We start from the raw sequence: 22,313 nt of genomic DNA on the forward strand, positions 1-22,313 counted from the left end.
TTTTTTTTTAAGTTCTGCCTGGTTGAAGGGCTGCTTCAAGCTGGCTGTGGCCTCTTGTTGCCCTTTGCTTGTTGCTTCTGTCTCTTTGCAAGCACCATTAGGAATAAGTTCATTAGATGGAGAGGACAAAGATGATCTCCAGTGCCTCAAGTCAGTTTGAAGACTGCCCTTGTCTGAGGCTTGGGTACTTGCTCCAAGAAAGCTCCATATCCCATAAGTGTTGTGGACAGTTGTGTGTCAGTGCCCTGGGTCTGTCCAGCTCCTGGAGCTGCTGTGACCCATTGCTTGCTGCCCTGAATGTGCCTTGGGACAGCCAGGGAGCTGACAAAGAAGACCTTGGTCCAGACAGACATCCTGTCCCTGCCATGGCTCACTGGACGTTTCACAGGTGTCCTGATACCCCAGGATCCCATCCGTTCTCTGCCTCCTGCAAGTGCTCGATAATGGGTTGTGGCAGCAATGGGCCTCGACCCCTGTGTCCAGCACAGGCAGAGAGGAGCAGGCACAGCTGCAGGAGCGTGGCAAGGGCCATAATGCATGACACAGAAGGTAGACCCTTACACACCTGCTGTCCCAGTTAAAGCCAAACCCATGGAGGGGATCACCTAGAGGTACTTGGGAACCGTCCTTTCTTTGGACTGCTTTCTAGCCATGGCCTGGAGCAAATGGAGGACAGAGTTTTCCTACTGTGTCTCAGGTTTCTCATGTGCTCAGTGCTTGTCTTGGGACAAGTGGTTCAAATATGAGTTTGTCCCCTCAGTTTCTCCAGTGCCGACTGCCCTTATCTGACAACATGCCTGGCATTTAGGGACCAGACCTGCACCCCTTGCTGGCTGAATGATACCCATGAGTGGAAGGGGAGGGCCCAGGTCACCTTTTGTCCTTGTGGCTGTGTTCAATGCCTGCCTTTGTCTTCCAGAGGCTCCGCCAACTCACCTGCCCACTCGAGGACTTGCCTTCCAGGCCAGGCACAGGACAGCCCCTTCCCTCCACCAGAGCTGGCCTCTTGATGATGACAGAGCTCGAATCTCATTGCTAGGACCAGTGTGGCTCTCCCTCCCTCCCCCCAGGATGGTTTCTATACAGCCTTGACCACCTGTTGGATAATGCAAGGATTCTTCGTTTGCCAAGGAGAGAGGGATTTCTGGGGTGAGCTCCCTTCTCTGGAAGATTTGAGGGGCTGAGGAAGAGGCTGCCATGGAGATGGTCTGCATGGAGTTAACGATGCACCTTAATCCTCTCCCTGGAGAGGGCTCTGAAGGGGCAGATCAAGCACCCATGTTCCTGAGCATCCCCAGCCTTCTGCTGGGCAGAAAGGAAGGACTGGTCCTGGAGTGGAGAGTGTCAGAGAGTCTCAGAGGTGTGGCTCTAGTGTGGACTTTGGGAGCTTCTCCATTCCATTAAATCTTTGGTTTTGCCCACTAGATCTGCTCTGTCTCAGTTTTGTCTCACCAGGACCCCTTGCTCTCAGCAGGTTAGGCAGGATATGTGCTGGGCATCCAGGTCTGGATCTCTTTGCATGGACACATCCATGTGGGAGGGTGGCCAGAGGAGAGGAACCTTGGCTGGGGTAGGAAGGAAAAAAAGGGAACACCATTTTGGGGCCCTCCATAAAGGGTAGGACTGTGGTACCTGGGTGAAGCAGAGAGTGCAATGCCACCTTCTGCTGGAGCCATTGCCAGCTCCCAGCCAAAATAGTCATCTGGCTGATGAGTCACTGGGCTATTCCTTGGGCCTGAGAGAAGCGCATGGGTTTGTGCTTTCTCTGTCCAAGGGAAGGATCATGGGTAACTCTCCCTTGTCTCTGCAGGTCTATGTCTTTTTTGTGCTGACTGCCTTCCAGGTGTTCTAGAGCCAGTCATTTTGGTTTTCTGCCTATGGAAGAAGGGCTGTGTGAAGTGGGATCTGCATGTTATGTCAACAAACAGGGCCCCTCGTTTCCAGGCTGTTTGGGTAAAAAAAAAAGAAAAAAGAAAAAAAAAAATCAAAGGGCTTGTGTTTTAAGTGCTGTAGCCCCAGCATCTGAAGAGGGCAGCCAAAGGACACGTAACCCCGGGAAGCTGGACGGCTCCCAGAAAAACCCTGAAGGAAAACGCAGCCCGGGCAGAGCTGAGCGAGCGGCTGGAGGCGCTCGGCTTCCCGACGCACACACGGACACGGGTGGGCAGCACGCTACGGCCAAGGCTTGCGCGGTGGAAGAGGCACATGAAAGCAATCCGCGCCGCTAGCCACGAGGTGGCCCCAGGACCTCACCGACGGCTGCAACGCGGGGCGGGCTGGGGGCGGCGGGGTCCCCCCTCTCCCTGCTTGGGAAGAGCCTCTGGCCTGGGTGGTTGTTTTCTCCTAGGGTCGGTGGCTGCCTGTTCACCGGCCGTAGGGCTGGGCAGGGATTTTCTCCGGTGTCACGATGACCTGGGCATTTTTCCTCCCCGGTTCCTGTTGAGGTTTTCTCCGCAGACAGCTGCCTCTCATAGGGAACAGTGACCTCAGTTGTGGCAAGCACTGGTTTAGGTCCCCGAGGACCTGTAGGCAACGGCAAGTTATTCAGCTTCTCTTGGGCTTGGTTTTCCCCAGTTTAGTGTTGTTGGAGCCTGGTGACCTGAGATGGGAGACGGGTCGATGCTGGAAAGGGGTCATGAGCTTTCACTCACAGAGGCTGTGAAACTGGTGAGCACCAAATACTGGGGGGATTGCTGCTGAGAGGGTTTCTGGCAGTACAGATTTAACCTCCAGCAGGGAGAGCCCACTGATTTGTGGTCCTCTGAGGCTTCATTGGCTCAGTTTCAGAGTGGCTGTGCAAACCTCATCTCATTTCCAGCCCGTTTTCCCTTTTCCGAGCCTATTTCCCACAGGAACTCTGAATGTGCGGGTTCTTCTGCTAGGCTGCATGTGCAACCGTGGGTGAACCCCTACCCCATCATCAGCCCTGCGCCTCCCATGTTGAAATCTCAGCCACTGGGTTTCTGCATGCCTCCCTCCCTGCTTCTGGGGATGCTGAAATTGTAGGACCAAGGAGCAGGTCAGGGCTGAACTAGCCGTCACTGTTTTCCTGGGCAGCCTTGAAGTCTCAGAGCTCCAGATTCCCCAGCTGCCACAGCACTTTATGGTGCTCTTGTCTGAGCTGAGGGCAGGAAAGAGTGTAGAAACCAGGGGAAAGCCCCTTTTGGAAGAGATTCACACTGTGATGGAGGATAGAGCCACCCAGCTGCTCTGCCACTTGGACGTGGTACTGGTTGGTAGAAATTGCTTACAGAAATAAGTGAACAGAGTTCAATACAGATTTTTTTTTCTGTTGGCCTTTTTGTGTGCATCATATTAGAAGCTCCAGCAACAGATATTTTCATTAATGTCATTTTAATCTTAAACAAAATTATGCTTTCATTTTCCAGTAATATCTGTAGGAGGTTTGGTCCACTGGGTAGATATTTTAAACCTAATAGAAAATAGTAATTGTCCACAGTTATCTCCAAAGTATGGTTGATGTAGCAAGTCTGCTCAGCTGCATGTAGGCAAAGTGGGAATCTGCTGAAAGGCTTGTGACTGGCTTTGGTTCAAAATAGTCTGGTGTCCAGTAAATTGGGCATGTGGTTTATTGATTTGGTTATGTATAAGCCAGGAAACCTCCCAAGCCTGTGTTCCTACATGACCCAATTGCTGTAAAGCTTTGGATGAGCTAAGCAAGTCAGATGAGCAAGAAAACCAAAGGTTTTGTTGGACATTCTTAAATAAATGTCTTATTTCTGATAGCAGTTAAGAACCTATGACGCCTGGCTTGAAATATGAATCAAGTACATTCTGTATTGCTCATTGAGAAGGCTGATGGACTAAATCTCAAATTAATATGTTTGAAACTTCCAGACATGACATTTTTCACAGCACATTTAAAACCCCGTGATTAGAGGCAATTTTGGTGAAATTCGGAATATGGTCATTCTGGCATATGATGATTGTTCATGGTTTGGAATACAGTGAAAGGGATTTTCATTGCATTCAAGAATTCAATGCAATTCAAGAACTCCTCTCCTTGCAATCTGTGGAATTTGCCCCTAGTTATACCTTCTCCAGCTGGGGACATGCTGATGTCCCTCTAGACAGGAGATGTGTTGTTGGAAATCTCCCACCTTCAGAATCCAAAATCTACAACTTAGCCTGAAAATTCAACCCATGAGTTTCAGAGTTTCAGGAAAATGGGGATGAGATTAAAGACTTTTTTTTTCCTAAATGAGAAGTTCTCATAAGAATAAATAAGTCCCTGAGATTCTGCCCCAGGTTGTTAGTGCTTGGAAAAGATGACTGATGTTTCCATCCAACTGTCTGTGAAAACCAGGTTATGCTTTTCCCGTACTGCAATGCTTGTGTCAGTGGTGCCTGGGGAGGAGTCTCAGCCCCCTGATCAGGAGATGCTATTGATGCTGCTGTCCTCCTCCACTGATGGAGATGCCCATGTAGGGCAGGGGAGAGACTTCAGATCTTGGGGACAGACCCATGGACCTGTGGGGGAGGATGCCTCTGCTCCTGTGGAGAGCATCCCAGACCCTGGGGCTCCCAGCATGTTCAAACAGATGCCTTGAGATGTCCTTCTCCTTTTGCCACTAGTGATATACAAGACAGTTTCCCATTGTGGTTGGAGAATCATGTAGCGTGAGTTGTGTTGCTTGTTTCGGTGACAAGGAAGGTGCATGTGTCGGGAGAAGACAGGCCACGGTGCATAAATCGAGAGAACAGAATAAGATTGACATCTTAACATAATCCTGTGAAGCAGAGATCCCCAAATAATCTGTTAAGTGTGCCCTACAGGCCGGTGCGAATGAGCATATCCCTCAGAGTAGGGTGTTTGGCTGAGCCCTTGTCTGCTAATGTGGTTAGCAGCCTACAGGATGGGGATCTGCGTGGCGCAGATAAGGGAAGCGAGCGTGGGGGAGCGCAAAGACGGATTTGGGAAGTCATTGCTTCCGAGACGTTACAAGTGACTTGGTTACCCCCTTTTCCATTTGACCAGTCCAGAGTCAAATCACTTTTGGCAGCAACATGCGCTTCACTGTCCCTGCAGACTGACCATGTCTTTTATATACTTGTGCATTGGAGGCGTTTGCTGTCATAATACACATCCCACAGCAACAGGCTGAGCTACCCTGAGGAAGCAGGGAGGGGAAGCAGGAGCAAAAAACCACGTACCCATGTGTCTTCTGCCTGCCTTTTTTCTGTGGTCTCCTTGGTCTCTGATCAACAGCAAGCATTACAGTTAGAGAGGCAGTTCAACAATGGATATCTCCTCAGCATCGCTAATCCTCCCTCCTGACCACTTTTATTGCTGACACTGTGCTCCTAAGCCATTTGCCCTTCCCTCATCCTCTCCTACTCTGGGGATGCTGTGAAACAGGGGATGTCTCACCCTGCCCTTATTTCCAAAGGCGGAGGTTCCTGACAGCCTCTTCTTCTCTGGGAGGCCAGCGCAGGAGTGGTGCAGCAGCTGCTGGAGCCCATTATGGTTCTGTGAGTCCTTGTAAGTGCTTGTCACTTTGGTTATGCTCACTTGTGATTAGATATGGTGTAGGAAGTCACAGGTTTACTTAAGCAGAGATTAGCCACAAGCATAAAAAATAAATTATACCAATGCCTAGAGGAAACTCCTCTGCAAACATAGCATTCAGTCAGTTAGGCAAGTTCTTGTCTAGAACTACCTGAAAGAAGATTGTAGTGAAGAGGGTGCTGATCTCTTCTCCCAAGTAACAAGTGACAGAATGAGAGGAAATGGCCTCAAGTTGTGTCAGGGGAGGTTTAGATTAGATATTAGGGAAAATTCCTTCACAGAAAGGGTTGTCAGGCATTGGAACAGGCTGCCCAGGGAAGTGGTGGAGTCACCATCCCTGGAGGTGTTTAAAAGATGCATAGATGAGGTTCTTGGGGAAATGGTTTAGAAGTGGATTTGACAGTGCTAGGTTAACGGTTGGACTTGATCTTAAAGGTCTTTTCCAACCAAAACGATTCTATGATTCTATGACTAAAGAAGCAGCTGTATTGTGCCCATGGGGGTACCACCATTTCTCCCATTGCATTAGCAAAGGTGTCAAGAGGTGGAATTAGACTGGACAAGAGAAGACAGTGGTGACTTCTCCTGTAGGTGGCCCAGTGAGGGGGGAAACAGGCTTGTTTGGGCTCAAAGCTCTGTGTCTTGCTGGCTTTTGGAGGAGGAAAGCATCCTGAGACCCGGGGCTGGCTGTGGTTGGGGAGCATGGACCTGGCAGGGCCTGATGTTGACAGCCTGCCGCCCTGGGCTGGCTCTTTGGCAGGCATGTCAGAGCCGGCTGGAAGGGAGGAAAATGTGGGGAGACCCAAATAATGGGAAAAGCCAACACCCTCTCTGAGAAAAGAAAAGTGAAGGTAAAAAAAGAGGCAAGGGTGTGCTGCCAGCTGGCAAGCAGTGGGTGGGGTGGGGAGGAGGAGACCTTTGTGGATGTGCAGGACATCTGTGAGGTCAGGGTTAACCATCTGTCAGGGCAAAGACTGGTGCAGCAGGCTGAGTCCCAGTTTCCAGCCACCCTGGGTTCAGTGCCACCAGGCTGGGCAGGCTGAGGGAATTGAATGGTTTCAAAGAGAGTTTTCCCCCTTTGCTGAGGGGAGGGGATAGAAACCCACGCAGCAGGCCCTGGGCTGGCAGTTACAGAGTGAACAGGTCCCTCTGCACAATGGGACAGCAGTGTTCTCCCACTCCTCCCATGCACCCTGTGTGCACTTGGGCAGCCCCCTCCTATGAGGGCCACTCAGTCCTGCTGGCCTGAGGTGGCTCCCAGTGAGGACAGTGGCACAGGGAAGCCTGTCCCCATCAGTCCTCAAGGCAGTGGGTTCAAAATGGCTGAAAATGATGCAGGCAGACAAATCTCAGATATCGGGCAGGGTGGGACCAGCCGTGTGTTCCCATGTGAGACCTCACCTCAAATCCTGTGTTCAGTTTTGGGCCCCTCACCACGGAAAAGACATTGAGATGCTGGAGAGAGTTCAGAGAAGGGCAACGAGGCTGGTGAGGGTTCTGGAGCACAAGTGTGATGGGGAGCAGTTGAGGGAGCTGGGGCTGTTCAGCCTGGAGAAAAGGAGGCTGAGGGGAGACCTTGTCGCTGTCTGCAACTACCTGAAAGGAGGTTGTAGCATGGAGGGTGTTGGTGTCTTCTCCCAAGTAGCAAGTGATAGGAAGAGAGGAAATGGCCTCAAGTTGCACCGGGAAGGGTTGGGAAGCACTGGAACAGGCTGCCCAGGGAAGTGGTGGGGTCACCATCCCTGGAGGTGTTTAATAAGACGTAGAGAAGAGGCTCTTAAGGACATAGTTTAGTGCCAGATTTAGGTTATGGTTGGACCTGATGATCTTAATAGTCTCTTCCAACCAAAATGATTCTATGATTCTGTGTGGTGAGTGCATTGACTCCAAGGCATGTGAGTATACTACAGCTCAGGGCTGCATGCAGGACCTACCGGTGAGAAGGCTCCTGCCCCTCTGGCACAGCAACGGAGCTTCCTCTTGCCTTGGTTTTCTTGCCCGCAAAGTTAGATGCTGACATCCCTCCCTTTGCAAAGCGCCTTGGGATGCACCATGGGGAGGAGGGCTCCAGAGGGCTGGGCTCTGCCAGTGTCAAGCTGCGCATGGCAGGCCCTTCCTGGGGTTGGCATTTATCCCCCTCTCAGACTCTCTGCAGGCTCATACAGCCACAAAAATGATGAGAGGGCTGGAACAGCTCTGCTGTGAGGACAGGCTGAGAGAGTTGGGGTTGTTCAGCTTGGAGAAGAGAAGTGTCTGGGGAGACTTTATTGCGGCCTTTCAGTGCTTAAAAGGGGCCTATAAGAAAGATGCAGACAGACTTTTTAGCAGGGTCTGTTACAATAGGACAAGGGTAATGGTTTTAAACAAAAGGAGGGGAGATTCAGGCTAGACATGAGGAAGAATTTTTTTACAATGAGGGTGGTGAAACACTGGCCCAGGTTGCCCAGAGAGGTGGTAGATGCCCCATCCCTGGAGACATTCAAGGCCGGGCTGGACGGGGCTCTGAGCAACCTGATCTAGTTGAAGATGTCCCTGCTCATGGCAGGGGGTTGGACTAGATGGCCTTTGAAGGTCCCTTCCAACCCTAACTATTCTATGATTCCTGATGGTGCCTGACCCCTGTGTCAGCCTTGGCTGTGGTTCCTCTCCTTTGGGCTTGCTGTGAATTTGTGTTTACCTGTGTAATCCCTCTGCTAGCCCCTGTGTGAAGCTACCTCTGCTCTTGGCAGTGGCACAGCAGGAACCTGTGCTGCGGGGAGGCCCTCAGTCAGATTACAGTGTCCTTTAGCAGCCCTGTCCTACCTGTGCAGCTACACAGCCCAGGGTACCTGCCCAAGGGCTGTCTGTGCCAGCAAATGTGGCAATTAGTGTGTCACCCCTTCCTTTGCCTTCTCCTGGGACCAGGGATGAGCACAGTCCATACCCCCACAGCTGAGCTGGTCAGAAGGCGTTTTCTAGTTTTTGGTCTGGGCCAGGGCACTAGTGCATTCCCTCATGTGGAGGCTGCTGCGGTGTGATAAATGTGCCCTGTTTACGTAGCAGGATTTAAACCCACAGTGACTTTTGCCTAGTGGGAAACTCTGAAGCCTGAGTGTTACTTCTGGTACCTTCTGGGCTGGAAAGCAGAAATAGCAGCCTTTTTTCCTGCTGGAGAATGATTTTCACACATTGCTGGATAAATTTTTCATTTAGATTGACTTTTTTCTTGTTTTACCTTAAGGTCACAGGTCATTTCCCATCTACAGCTTTGCAAAAAACCTGTGACGTTCCTGTGAAACACTCCAGTGTGGATAAATCAAGTTTTTAGGTCAACTCTGCTTACCTAGGCTTATCTCAATCCCCTTTTCATGTCTGGATAACCTCTATTGCACCTTTTCCCCAGCTGTGCTGCGTCACACCAGTCCTCCATGGCAGGACAGGCAGTGGCACTGTCCTTCATCAGTAGGGACAGAGGCAGTACGTGATCACCTCGCGGTCTTTCAGGACTTCAGATACAGCCCCAAAAGGCAGAAGATGGAGCCCAGTCCTTCTGACATTGACCCCAGCCTGTGCAAGGGAAGAATCAGCCTGAATTTCTTTGGGTGTAGGACCAATCCACTCAACCAACCCAAATGGCAGGTGAAAGCCAGGCCTTTGAAAAGTAATGCGCTTGCAAAGTTTAATTCTGGGAACAGAGTACTGCACGTTGTATTTGACTGCCTATGACGAGGCATCGCCTCATCCAGCTGCCACCCTATCCCTCTGCCCTCGTGGCCCTATTGGGACCCTGGGATGGGGCTGGGTTCACTCAGAGCTCCCCATCCCTGGGGACATCCCCTAGCAACTGCTGCAATCTGTCCTGACCCCTCTTTGCACTGCCCAGCAGCGTGGGCTCAGACCGGCTGCCCCCATTGTTAGCTAAGGTAGTAAATAAACACCCCCCAAGCAGAGTGAGACATTTTTCCCTCCTGTCTTCCGTGCTTTGCCCTGAGGATCCCACCAGGCACGAGGGTGACTCCCTTCACGCACGCACATCTCTGGCATCGCTTGTCCCCAGGGCAATCTGGCACTCTCTAATGCAATCTGATTGCCTGGCTGCTGGCACCCGTGGAGGATTTTTTTGAGATGACATTACAAAAGACCCTCTACACAGCCTGCAGGCAAGTAAACCTACCACTACACCTTCTGCGGTGGTGAGGGCTTTTGTCAGCTCCCAGGTTTCGCACTAAGGGGGTCAGGGGATGCTCATCTCATGAGCTCTGACACAGGTGGGCAGATCAGAGCATGTGTTGGATGTGTCCTAGCTTCCAGCCCACGTGCTGCTGTGATTTGACCACATGGGTAAATGAAAAGGTCAACAGGAATTTAGCAGGCACATTAAGAGACAAAGCAAAAGACAAAACAGTAATAGAATTAAACATAACATTTAAAAAAAAGTCTAAGCTGAATTATCTTGAGAAAAATTGCATAACTGGAATGCCTGCTGCTGATGTCGATCCTGAGAAGCCCTGGAAAAGTGCATCAGGGCTGAGATGGATACAAAAAAAGCTGCCAAAGGAAAGGCACAGAGGGATTTCTCAGTTCTAGCAAGCACAGACACTATAAAAATAAAGACTCTGGCAGTATCTTGCCCTGCTGACAGAGCTCTCTCCTATGAGTTGTGTTTGAACTTGCGGCATGTTTGCATAGACATGGAGGGGTTTGTGTGATCCCAGGACAAACGTCCCCCTTCCACCCACTCTCTACCTTTTGCTCCATCTGCCTGGTGGTGTTGGTGAGCCTTGAGCTTGGCTGCTGAACCAGGTTTAGTGTAGCAGCTCCTGGAGATGGTTTGCTCTGTAGGGTTGCGGAACGATTTTAAGGGACGCCACTATCCCATTAAAGTGCTGGAGCCCAGAGCAGCAGGGACATGTGGCAGCCAGCCTGGGACATACTGCAGGATCTGCAAGGGGATACCTCCCTCCTGCTGAGGTCGAGAGGACCTGGAGTTGCTCCACTGATTGCTGCAGTTGATCCTTGAAAACTTTGAGCCTTTACCTTGCTTGACCATGGCCGCTTTCGTTTCTCATTTTCTGGTCAGGGCCACAGTTCAAGGTCTTGGAGAGGTGTATGTTGTAAGGGAGCTGGGAGAAAGTTCTCCCGCCCCACTACACCTCCCTCTCTGCCATCCCACCATCCACAGGAGAGCTGAGTGATAATCTGGTGGGGAGGGCTGGTGGAAAGGGGAGGGACAGGAGGAGGAGAGAAAGGAGTCTTTGCCTTAACTCTTACTGTATATCTTTGGCACTTAGTGGATTCCCTGCCTGGACTCTGGTGGGACGGGAGAGGACAGGACAGGGTTGCCTGGGTGAGACTAGCACTGGGTTCAGGTGAGCTGGCTGTTTGCTTGTTGAGAAGATTGTCTGGATGTGCTTGTCATGCCGGGAGTGCCGGTGTCTCCCATCCTCCCACTGCCAGCTGCCGTGTGCCAGCTGCCTGCTGTACTCCAGGGAGTGGGCCAGCAATCCCGCTAGGGGAAAAGCTTCCCAATGTCAGGGAAAACAAGAGCTGGAGGATGGGGAGCAAATGATCAGTTTGGATCAACTCAGGGAAGAGGTTTTTCTTGCAATGGTTCCTGTAGGAAGGGACAGGCAGCGATGTTGCTGGAGGCCTGCCAGGAAGCTGCAGAGCAAAGGGATGGCTGAAGGATGGGTAATTGGTACTGAAGGTTTTGGCAGCAGAGAGAGAGAAAGAAAAAGACTCAGCAGAAAGATTGAGAAGATAGATGAGAGGGGGCCAGACAGGGACAGGAATGAAGGACAGCGATGGCTAGGTGATAATAGGTTCAGGAGGAAAGGTGCTAAGATTGAGGTAGGCTGTAGGCATTTTGGCTCCTGCAAACACAAGGCAGTGACTCCCTCTCCTCCCGTGCTGCCCTGCAGAGGTGCTGGCCCTGGTGCATTGACTTGGGGGCTGCAGCTCTAAAAGATGTACCCAGGAGTGTGGTTCTTGTTTTTCTTGTCTCAGAGGCTTCATCAAATTTGTTCCCATGTAGGGGTGAGGAAGGAGACAGCACAGTTTTTGCATGTTCTAAACTCTGGAGATTTGCGGGTATATTTGTGAACAAATCCAGGCAGAACACAGAGGGGTTTCATAACACCTGATCCATGCCTCCTTAAATCAATAGTGCTTTAAAAGTTACCACTGCTAATCAGGGCTTTCATCCAATGCCATTGGAAATGCCATTGCCCCAGTTTTTCCTCTTTGACAGCCGCTGATACGAGAGGCTGAACCTTGGACCTGACCTTTGCAGCTCTGCAACTTCTCAACTTTGCTGGATTCACAGCTGCAGATGTGGTACTTGCAGGTAGGACGCAGTCCCTGTTATGCCAGGTGAAGAAGACTGCGTGTGCATTGCAGCTGGTACTGCTAGGAAGGGGTTACGGCACTCTTGGAGTCATCGTCCACACCTGCCTCTGCCTGTCCCAATGTGCCTTGTCCTGTGCACCAGCTGGAGGTGGCTGAGCCTCCCCGCGGCCAGCCAGGTTGATCCCGAGCCAGCTCCTGAGTGGGATACAGGGTTTGGGGTCCCTGCGCAGGGCTGAACAGGGAGCTGTGTGGAGTGCGGGGGTGATGGCAGCAGGGAGCCCATGGTGGCATGGCCCCGCTGCTCTGTGGTGGCTGCACACCCATCTGTGCTGAGGCACCCTGCTCTGCCAGAGAAGCTGAGGGCTCCCCTCATCCTCTGTGCTGGGAGGCATAAGGTAACATGTCATGCCACAGCCTCACCTGCCTTTCAGAAGAGTGTTGCTTGAGTACTTTTCTCTTGTGCTCCTGGTCTCTTATCGCTCTGACAGCGGGTGTCCCCAGGCTGTGCTTTTGGGAGGATATGCAGGGTGTGCCTGCCTGGGGGCATTTAGCTAGAAGTGCCGAGAACAGTGTGATGCCAAGAACTTCTTCTGAGCCAGCCTGCGGGGCTTCGGCCAGACACCTCTGGCCACCAGGCAGGTGGCTGTGAGGGGTACAGTAGGGCCAGGCTGGGACCAGGCTGTCTCTGTGTCTGTAGAAGACTTGTCACTGTGGTGTTCTGTAAGAAAGATGGATCCTGCCATGGTTGCATGCTGCTGGGCCTCCTGTGATGTGGCAGCAAATGCAACCAAGCTATGGGCTGAGTGAAGATCTTGAGCATATCTGGTTTGATGCAAAGGCAGAGGCTGGTTTCTGATCATATATACACACTATTTACAGACCTCATCAGTTAGGCTTGACTTTTTTTCTAGGCTGACAGTAAGAAACCACCTCTGTGTCTCTGTAGCCCAGAGCAGGGATGCTGAGCCACAGATACCAGCAGAGACTGAACTGGCACTGAGAACAACCACCTATACCGCTTTTAGCAAGGGAATTGCTACTGGCCCTCAGTAAAGTCCAGCCACCATTAGGTACTTGAGAGGCTCTCCTGTCCTGGCAGCAGCCAGTTGGTCCCCTCCTGAGATGGGGGAATGTGCTCTGAAGGATGATGCTCTATAATCCTTGCAGCTTGTATCACAGATGTACGTGTCATTAGTAAACTCATAGTTGCTTCCTATCTCACTCTTGTTGCTGTCAGTAAGCAGCAAACTTACTGACTGCAGAAGCATTGCTCTTATTTAATGTTGGAGTAAACGTAAGAAGGATCTGATCTTTATACCAATCTCCTGTGCCCCATGAGCCTTGCGGAATAGATGCTTCAAGAATACCCTGCAGCCCACAGAACCTGGAAGTTATTTAGAAGGTGTAAAGAAGCCAGCCAGCTTTCAACAGCTTGAAAGGAGAGGCATTTTAATTTCAGCTGCTGTCCTGGAGTTGATCTGTTTTTCTCTTGCTACATCTTTCCTTGCCTTTCTCCTTTTTGCAGCTGGAGTGAGCTGTTCTCCAGAAGCATTCGTGTTTGGAAGCAGCTGTGGTTGAAGCAGCCATCCCCGCTCATGTAGCTGCTCATAGATCTCTGGAAAGGACTTCTGCTGCTCATATTTTCCTGTCCATCTTTCAGATATGACCTATTCCAGTAGCAGCACCCACACACTAATTAACTGGGTTTGTTCCTTAAGCTTTACTTTGGCACTGCTGTTCCTCACTGAGCCCTGATTTTCTGCCTCTGCTCCCACAGCCACCCCCGCCTCCTGCCATCAAAATGCAATGCAGGATTTCAGCTGCTGACCAACTGCTGGCTCATATTGTGTGACCAGATAATTTTCTGTGTCTTCCTGCTCCTTCTTTTGTAACACAGCCCAACCTGCTTGCTTTCTGAGTCCTCCCTCCCTGCCTTAAATTGCAGTTTACATCCTTGGTTGCTGCTTGTTTCAAAATGAAACCAAGAAATATAAATGCAGTGCAGCTGTCTGCAGCATCACCTCCGATTCTGCCTCCTGCAAAGCAGGCAGCACCTATGAGTGTCCAAAAGTGCTTTAAATGGTGCTTCCTCTCAGTAGCATAGTCTCTTTTTTAACGACATCTCTGTTCGCTCTCTTTCACTGTTTACTCTTGAGATTGTCCTTCTCTCATTTGCCTTAAGATAAAACAGGAGAAGAGGTAAAACAGAGGATGTTGACTGCCCAGCAGCAGGAGCTCCTGTGTGATGGCAGTTGGGAACAGGCAATAAGTTTGTGAGAGGAAAAGCTTTAGGACAATCTCTAACAGCTTCTTCCTCTGGTGCCAAAACCTCAGGCGGCTTCTTTCTTGTTTCTCTGTTGTTCCTTGTCTCACCTGAGCAGCACTGAATAAGCCCTTTTTGCCCTGGTAGGAGCTGAGGATACCACCATGTTTTGCTTTCAAAGGACACTTTAGTTCTCCTATTTTTCTGATTCCTGCCTCCCTCCTTTAGTCGCAGTTTGTACCCAAATAAAGGCAATAAATGCTGTTCTCCTTTATCTCTGCATCGTGCATTCAGCACATCGGACCCAACTGGTGAGTGTTCACAGCACTTCAGAGGTGTCCTGGGCTTATCCTTGTCTTTTGTGGCCATACTTGAAGGATCTCATGGTGATAGGAGTGGGACAAACACAGCCCAAAATTTGTGACCGAGGGGAGGCTGTGCTATCTCATTCAAATATTGAAGAAGGGAATTTGTTGATGTGGTCTGTGTTTATGGCTGCCTCTATGCTGCCTGCTCTCTTTTCAGTGCCTGGGAGAATCCAGATGTATTCTGATTTTTCTCAGCAATAAATCTTGTGGGGAAAAACATGGCTGCCTTCATGCAGCAAGCCCAGTACCAAGCCAAAGATTTCATACAGAGCCGTCTGTTGCACCAGGCACAGGGGAAGCTGCCTATTCTCCATGGGAAGATGACAGGCTGGGAGTCATGTCTGCAAAGGGTAATTCATCCCCGGAAAAATGCACCTCCTCAAAGCCCTGAGGGCTGGAAATACAGCAGGGCACCTCTGAAAGAGACTGGCGAGGTCTCAGGGAGCTGAGGAGGGAAGGTGGTGGTGGTGGTGGTGGTGCCTGAGTGGGTCCAGGAGAAGGGGCAGACTGTGGACTGTGTCAGGTGGCATCTTAACAGTGGGAAGAACTTTACAGCAGAGGTAAAAGAAGTGGCTGAGAATGAAGGAGTCGGAGGATTTTTCTCCACACTTCAGTGAAGGAACAGCAGAAAAAGTGCAGGCAGGCAACGAGGGGCAAAGTCTTCTCTCCAAACTCATGGATTAAGGAGAGCGACATCCAAAGGGAGAAGAAATAGTTTTTGCCTGTTGGGGAGGATGTAACACAGCGGGTGGCTGCGGCTGCTGTGGGAGAGCCAAATTGTTCCTAGCTGGAAACAAGAAGGTATTTGAGTCCCCATCTGGCCTGAGAATGTATAGGGCAGGGGCACAGTAGGATTAGATGTTCAGGAAAAGAGCCAGGAGTTGTGTGAATAGGCTTTCTCATAGAAACAGCAGGCAAAGCAGAGAGGGAAGGAGCAGGGATGTGTAATGCTGTGTGTCACTTTGTCTGGGAAGGGAGAAGCTGAAGCTCATAGCATGAAGGGCCGAAACTTTGGGAACTGGTTTAATATACCAGCTGTTCCCAGCTGAAAAGGTTTGATTCCTAAACCAGGATGTGTTCCCCCTTTTAAAAACAGGAAAATGAAGCACCAAGCACCGCATCTCCCCTGCTGGTCTGTGTTTGTCCCAGCCCAGTTTCCCAGTGCAGTGTCCCAGCTTCTGTCCTTCACGTTGGCTTGTTCAAGAGTCAGAGAACAGTTGCAGAGTCAAAGCCCTGGTGCAGATATCCCTGCGGTGGATTTGGTGAGAGGGCTGAGGCTGTGGGCTGGTGCTGAGGGTGTTCCCTTCCTGGGGTTGGATGAGACAAGTTGACTCCAGGATTGTGGTCTTACACCAACCCCATGCAAAACAGGTCTGGCACAAAAACAGGTAAAACACAAATGTTAGTAGAAATAGGTTGGTGCTTGGATCCACCTTGCATTAAAAGAATAAAAGCAAAGAATTAGCTAAGTCCTCTCCTGTCACCTTCTTGTGACATCCTCAATAAGACCAAACTTAAGTATCATTGTACTTGATAATGTGCCCTGGACTGCAGCAAATTGGAATGTGCCAAGGACTGTGGCAGATCAAACACATTTCATTAAGTATGTGTTATTTTTTTCTCTCGCATTTGACAGTGCGCGGAGCTCTGCTCCTCTCAAAGATGAGGAGGCTGTGCTGCCGCATCTGAATGAACTGATTAGCCAGCTGGCAGGCCTTGCCGCAGGCAGGCAGTGGGGAAAGGGGCTTGCCTGGGCTTCGGAAACTGAGAAAAGACTGGCGGGACGACCTGATGTTTCCACATCCCCATCCAACCCAGCGGGCAAACTAAGCGAAGGGGGCAAAGTTTGGACTGGGAGGACCTCTGTGCTGATGAGCTGTTGGTGACCAGCCAGCACTTAGGGTGCCTGCCATGATTTCTAGGTTGCACCAGAGGTTTGTTTGAGCCTGTTAGAAGACTGATTTAGCTTCACGCTCAAGTGTAGATCAACAGGTGCTGTAGTACTCGGTGGGTTTGAGGCAACGCAAGCCATACCAGTAAATAGGTGCTTTCAGGCTTATGGACCACAAAGGGCAAGGGCTGGGGAAAAACGGGAGGTTGTTTCCTTAGTGCCCTGGTGCACCTGCATTTGACACTGAAACTGCTTGTGCCCACAGCAGTACTGCCCATGTGTAATTGCTTATTGGAAATAAATCTAAAAATACCTCTCAAATTTAGTAGGGGACCAGAATCTTTCTCCAATATTTTTGAAGAGGCAGCTATATAGCCTGGAGAATAGTTTTTGCTGACTCCTGACTGTCCTCCTCTGTGGTTTATGCTTCCCTGGTCTTGCTGCAGCCCCTGTTACTAGAGGCAGTGTTAATGCTTTGCATGGGATTCAGCCATTCTGCATTCAGAGTCAGTGGAAATGCACTGCTGATTTCAAAGGGAATAGGATGAGCCCTTCAGTGCAAAGGTAGATGGGGGAACAAAGAGTATTGTTGCCTTGGGAATTTAGAGAATAACTGGTGTATTACACTGGGAGATCTGGTTTCCTTTCTTCACTTGAATGACAGAGGGAGGAAACATGCCTTGTGCCAAAAACTGCTTGCTTTTCTATGAACATTCAGTAAAAGTTGTTTTTTCATATGCAGCCATCTTTCTTTGCCTCAGGACCCGATATATCCAGAGGGTTAGCATTTAGGAAATAATTTCATTTGCACTGGGCAACTGACAGAATCAAATGAGACACAGTTGTAACGATGATATCTTGTATGGAGCAAGTGCAAGCATGGCAAACCAGATCCTGCTCCTGCTTCCCCCTCATCTCATTGGAAACCACATCAAAACAGGTGCCACGGTGTTTCTAGGCTACTGGGCCAGTCTGACGGTAGAACCACATTTCCTCTTATTCCCAGTAAGCTCAGACTCTCTGATAGTCCCTACTCCCCATGAGATGGCTCGTACTCTGATGCTAGCCCAGAGGGACATGACTGGAGAGGGACTAGGCACAAGGAGGGAAGGAATGGCTTAACATCCTGCTCCTGGTGCACCATCCTGGTGCAAAAAGTTGATGGATAGATTTTTGTGGTCCTATCAGGTAGAGGGCATCAAGAACGGTGAGGTCTTGCTCATTCTGCTGACTGGGAGAGATCACTGGACTGAACCACCTCCAGAGCCATCCTTGGACTTTGCCTGGGAGAGAGCAAGCTGATGTGGTCCAGGGCAGCTCCGGGGGCAGAGGAAGAGTTAAGTAGTATGGATGATGCAAACTGCTGCCCCTGTTGCTCCCTGGAGATGTAGATGTCCCCTCAGGAGGCACGGAGGGAATGATAAAAACCTCTCAAACCACCAGCAAAACAAATCTGTAAATTAATGTGAAGGGACAAAGCCCTGATTTCTTAGCACTTGCAGCTGGTGGGAATGGAAGCCTTTTGCAGAGATGCTGCTGCTTTGGACAGGCTTGTTTCCAGTGTAGTTTACTAATCCCACCATGGGAATGTGTATCCCTTGCTGATGCAAATCACCCCTTCAAAGGCCAACTTCTGCTCAGTAATGCCACCAGTGAGATGTAGCTACAGTTAGGACTTCTCCAGCATAGTTCATCAGCCACTCTGCTCGTGTTAGGTCTGTGCTTTCTGGCTGGACTCATATGCATCCCTACCTCAGCTAGCTCATTGGAGTAATCTTTTGAGGACAATGTTTTTTAGCTAAGTCAAAGGGAGGTTTCTCACTTCACACTTTAGTTTCTTTTCATAATCAAATGCCTGTAAACAATACAAGAATGCTGTCAACAAGAAGACTCAGTCTGGTCTGTGTTAATTTTGGCGAGATTTAAATTAACTACCAATTAAAGGACTTTGTGTATGATAGAAAATTGTATCTTGTAACAAGAAACCACTCACTTTGCTTAATTAAGATGATGCTAAACATAATTCAGGATATAGTATAGACCAGAGAATGTCTTCCTCGTACCACCCTGCAGGCTCAGTCACATTCAATGTGCCTCTTCCAACAGTGACTTTGCTCCATATTTCCATGGCTGGGCTTTTTCCAACTAACATTTTCACTGCGATAACAGAGCTTGTCTAATCTCAGTAGTCCCTTGCCCAGACTTGAAACAGCTCACAAGTATGAGGTGCTTTTGCTCATGTGAAGGGCTTCGTTTCCTTGCTCCGTATTCTTTGCAGGGTTGGGCATGGAGGTGGAGGTTTGGTACTCATGCTTGTTTGCTATTAAAGGGATCCGAGGCCAAATCAGCATGTGTGCATTTTCCTTGGGTGGCAGGTTGTATGGTAGTGTAACATGGTGTCCAGGGGGTCCCAGAGAGCACTCCTGGCAACGCCTTGAAGTAAGATGGTCGGTCATCTGTTCTTGTTCAGACTATTAGTTCATAACATTTCTATCCTGCCCTCTGAAACTACTCCAGAAGGAGACAGTTACTGTATAAAGCACACAGGGAAGCAAAACTCCTTCTGCTCCCGTGTCCTGCTCCAGCTCCTTGTCTCTTCCTCTGCACTGCTGTTTCCAAAGTCCTGGCCATGTTTCCAGAAACAAAGGAGATGCAGAGCATCAAGGCAGGGTTCAGAGGGGCAGATGGAGGTACACCAAGGCTGGTGGTCTGGGAAGGATGAAGTGCACTGTGGTGTGGGAAAGGTAAATTCAGAGGTGAGTTAAGTGAAGTGGTGATGCAGGTGGGCCAATCTCACCTGACCAGTGACCTTACTTCTGTCCCTACAGCACAGCCTTTCTGCCCCACAGACATGACTTGGGGAAAATGCTTCGTGCTGATGCTAAATAAGCCGTTTTCCAGGGGAAGAGAGGAACCTCATGGTGATACTAGGAACACATCTGTTGTGGTGACTGCGCCCCTCCCCACTCTTCCCACCAGCATGTCCGACAGCAGCTCCCTATGTCCCATTGCTCTCTTTCTCCTCTGTCCCACAGAGCCATGACAAGAGCTGCGGCTAAGGAAGGAGAGTCCAATGGGGTCATGGCAGCTCCCAAAGAGATAAAAAACGAGGAGATGGAAGAGAGAGGCCAGTGGAGCAGCAAAATGGAGTTTGTGCTGTCTGTGGCTGGGGAGATCATTGGTCTGGGTAACGTGTGGAGGTTCCCATACCTTTGCTACAAGAACGGTGGTGGTAAGTTCATAGTATGCATAAGTTGTCCTAGGTCTGTAGGCATGAGGAGAGATACACACATGCCTGGATCCATTTCTCCTACACCTCAGGTGCTCCCACATATACTCTCTTATTTTTTCCTCCAGCAAGTCAGACCCTGGCAAAACTAGCAAGAATAGCAGTGGGGTGTGAATCGGGCTCCCCAGTGGGTACTGTTTCTCAAAGCAGCTCTCCCAAGTTTGGCTGCTGAATTGAACTTTAGTAACTCTTTAAGGCTGTTGGGTGTCTAGAGAGACGGGTGGTCTTCCAAAACCATCAGAAAGCTGTGAGTGGCCAGAAAGCCACCAGCAACTTCCTCCTACATAATTCCCTTTTCCCACCCTCTGTGTGACTCCCCCCGCCACCTCTCTCAGGCACTTGTTACAGAGGAGGAAAGGCTTTGATGGTGTTGGTATCCAACGCCTGGTACCCATAGAAGGACATTGCTGCCTCTTCCACAGTAACACTTCTGCCAGTAGCCAACCCATTGCTAGAGAAATCCGTCCCCAGAACGAGTCTGTTGCCCTTGCCTTTGTTTCCTGCGTGACTCTGCCTCTTCCAATAACACTGCAATAAGATCATTACATGGTTAAAAGATAAACTTTCTCATAACAATAAAATGAAACTGGGAAAGAGGAAAGGAATAATTTACTGTCACTAACTTTTCTTGGTGAATCAAAATCTAACTTTATAAAAGAAAAGGAGGAATAATAAATTACATGTCAAATACAGCATAACTTCTCTCTTGTTCTTGTTCTTTAGAGTTACATTGAAGGAATGTTCTGGGACTTGCATGTTCCCCCACACTTTAAACTTCCTTTCTCTGCAGGCCATGCCACAAAAGCCTTTCTTACCCAACGTGCTGTGGGCTTTCACCAATGGATCAATGATTCAGCTGCAGTTCAACCCAGGACTACCAAATTCATGTCCCCTGTGCCGTTACTGGAATTTATCCAAATCGAACAGGAGTCAGTACAATGTCTCCTCTGAACCAAATGGGCATTGGATAAGAGAATGGCTAAAGAAAATGGAATTGAGTTTTTCTTGAACGTGGGATGGCTTTTAGCAGATTCTCCAGTCTCCTTCTCTGTGGTTTTGATGGCAGGCATTGGAGGCACAAAAAGCAAGTCAGACCTGCAAGGGTTAGTGAACACTAGTGGTGCATCTGACTGAACAGCCCATTCTGCAGTGATGCTTTGAGAGAGAAGTCATGGGTTTTGCATGGAAAATTCCTTCCTGAGCTCAGATGATATCTTTGCATTGTTTATGTCTGTGGTAGCCGGTTTAGTAATCCTTGCAATTTGTATGCTAATTAGTATAAGTGAAAAGGCTACTTTTGTTCTTTTTATATATTGATTGAATACCTTTTTTTTTTTTTAAATTAAATTATTCTGGAATATCTAAGGCTTTGATTCAGAGTCCAACAAGGCTAGGTTTGGGAAAGATTAGAATGGCGGAGTCCTTCCCTCATGGCTCACACACTGCCTTTGCAGGAAGTATGCTACTACTATAGAGGGCACATTTCTCTCTCTAGTGATCTAGGGAACCAGAGGGCCAATAAACCAGTATGGACAAGGCACTGTCTTTCCCATGACATTCAGATGTATTCGCACTATTGGAACAGTCTTTTAAATTGGAAAAAAAGACTTTTTCCACCTATAAATGCCGTGTCCAGTTCCCCCCAACCCAATTTGGAGATTTCTATCCTGTCACCTTTCTCCACCTTTGGAGGTACTGAGATGGTTATAAAGCTGTAAAGACAGATTCTATAAGAACTACTGTGCTCACTTGCTGTAAAGCAACCAAGTGTAAACTTACCTATGGTTGCACTTCCAAATTTGAATTGCTCAGCATCCTGAACCTGTTCTTGACTCATAAGGAAAGATGGTCTATTTCTGGAAGTCTTTCTCAGGGCTGAGTCTCCTCCAGTGGAGCAGCAAACTGGAAAGGAGATCACAACTGGAGTTTCAGCTTGTAACTGCTCTGGGAAAGTTAAGAGAGACAAGACAATAGAGGGGTAAGAAAACCTCATTACTCAGAGACCAAAACGGATCAACCTCTGAGATAAAGAATATCAGAGGAGGCGGTCTGGGACCTCCTGAAAAGCTCATCTGTGTGCAGGATAATAAAACTGTCTTGCAGGTTGGACATGCAGATATATGCCTTGCAAATCTGAAAGCAGCAGCTGCCTCTAGTTTAGCACATGCAGTTCCCATCCCTTGCTCTGCAAACCTGGACCTATGCTGTGAACCAGCCTTCTGCCCTCCGGCCCCTGGTCCCCCGCAGCTACGGCACAGCTGTGTTTAGGGGAAATTTGGATCTTGCTTGTTATTGTAAAATTGTTGGCTTGAAAACAAGGGGAAGTGTTCCCAGTTGCTAATTGTCCTGGGAAGGAATTTCATCAAAAATGCCTGTGCTGGTAGGGGAGGAGAGGTCCTGGGGGACAAGGTCTTGCTCGGCTGAGAAAGGGGCCTTCATCTTGGTTGCAAGCAGCTGAGATGCTCTCCAGGCACTGGCAGTGGGAGGTACTCATGGCCAAAGGTTACTATATGGGATGACAAGACCTTGACAGTTGTTCCAGATGGGAAGGCAGTCACCTTGGGCTCTTTGGAGGGGAGGGAAATTGTGAAAACCTACAGTAATGATGGGGAGAAAGACCGTGAGGTGATAGAAGGGAGGTGGTC

The 22,313-nt window shown here is 49.5% G+C and overlaps 2 protein-coding genes across 3 annotated transcripts in view; both read left to right on the plus strand.

Annotated features, from left to right (window-relative positions):
* Window positions 1-1,337, plus strand: part of LOC136000013 (sodium- and chloride-dependent GABA transporter 2) — a 31,521-nt gene extending 30,184 nt beyond the window's left edge. For both annotated transcript variants that reach the window (XM_065654845.1, XM_065654070.1), the window contains one exon: window positions 920-1,337. In XM_065654845.1, the coding sequence (XP_065510917.1) occupies window positions 920-1,039 (120 nt within the window). In that variant the 3' untranslated portion in view covers window positions 1,040-1,337. The remainder of the gene's footprint in view (window positions 1-919) is intronic.
* An 18,081-nt stretch (window positions 1,338-19,418) lies between these two features.
* Window positions 19,419-22,313, plus strand: part of LOC135985451 (sodium- and chloride-dependent betaine transporter-like) — a 30,446-nt gene continuing 27,551 nt past the window's right edge. The window contains exon 1 of the mRNA XM_065628799.1: window positions 19,419-19,611. Within this exon, the coding sequence (XP_065484871.1) occupies window positions 19,419-19,611 (193 nt within the window). The remainder of the gene's footprint in view (window positions 19,612-22,313) is intronic.

The sequence above is a fragment of the Caloenas nicobarica genome, chromosome 1 (assembly GCF_036013445.1).
Source record: "Caloenas nicobarica isolate bCalNic1 chromosome 1, bCalNic1.hap1, whole genome shotgun sequence".
NCBI lineage: Eukaryota > Metazoa > Chordata > Aves > Columbiformes > Columbidae > Caloenas > Caloenas nicobarica.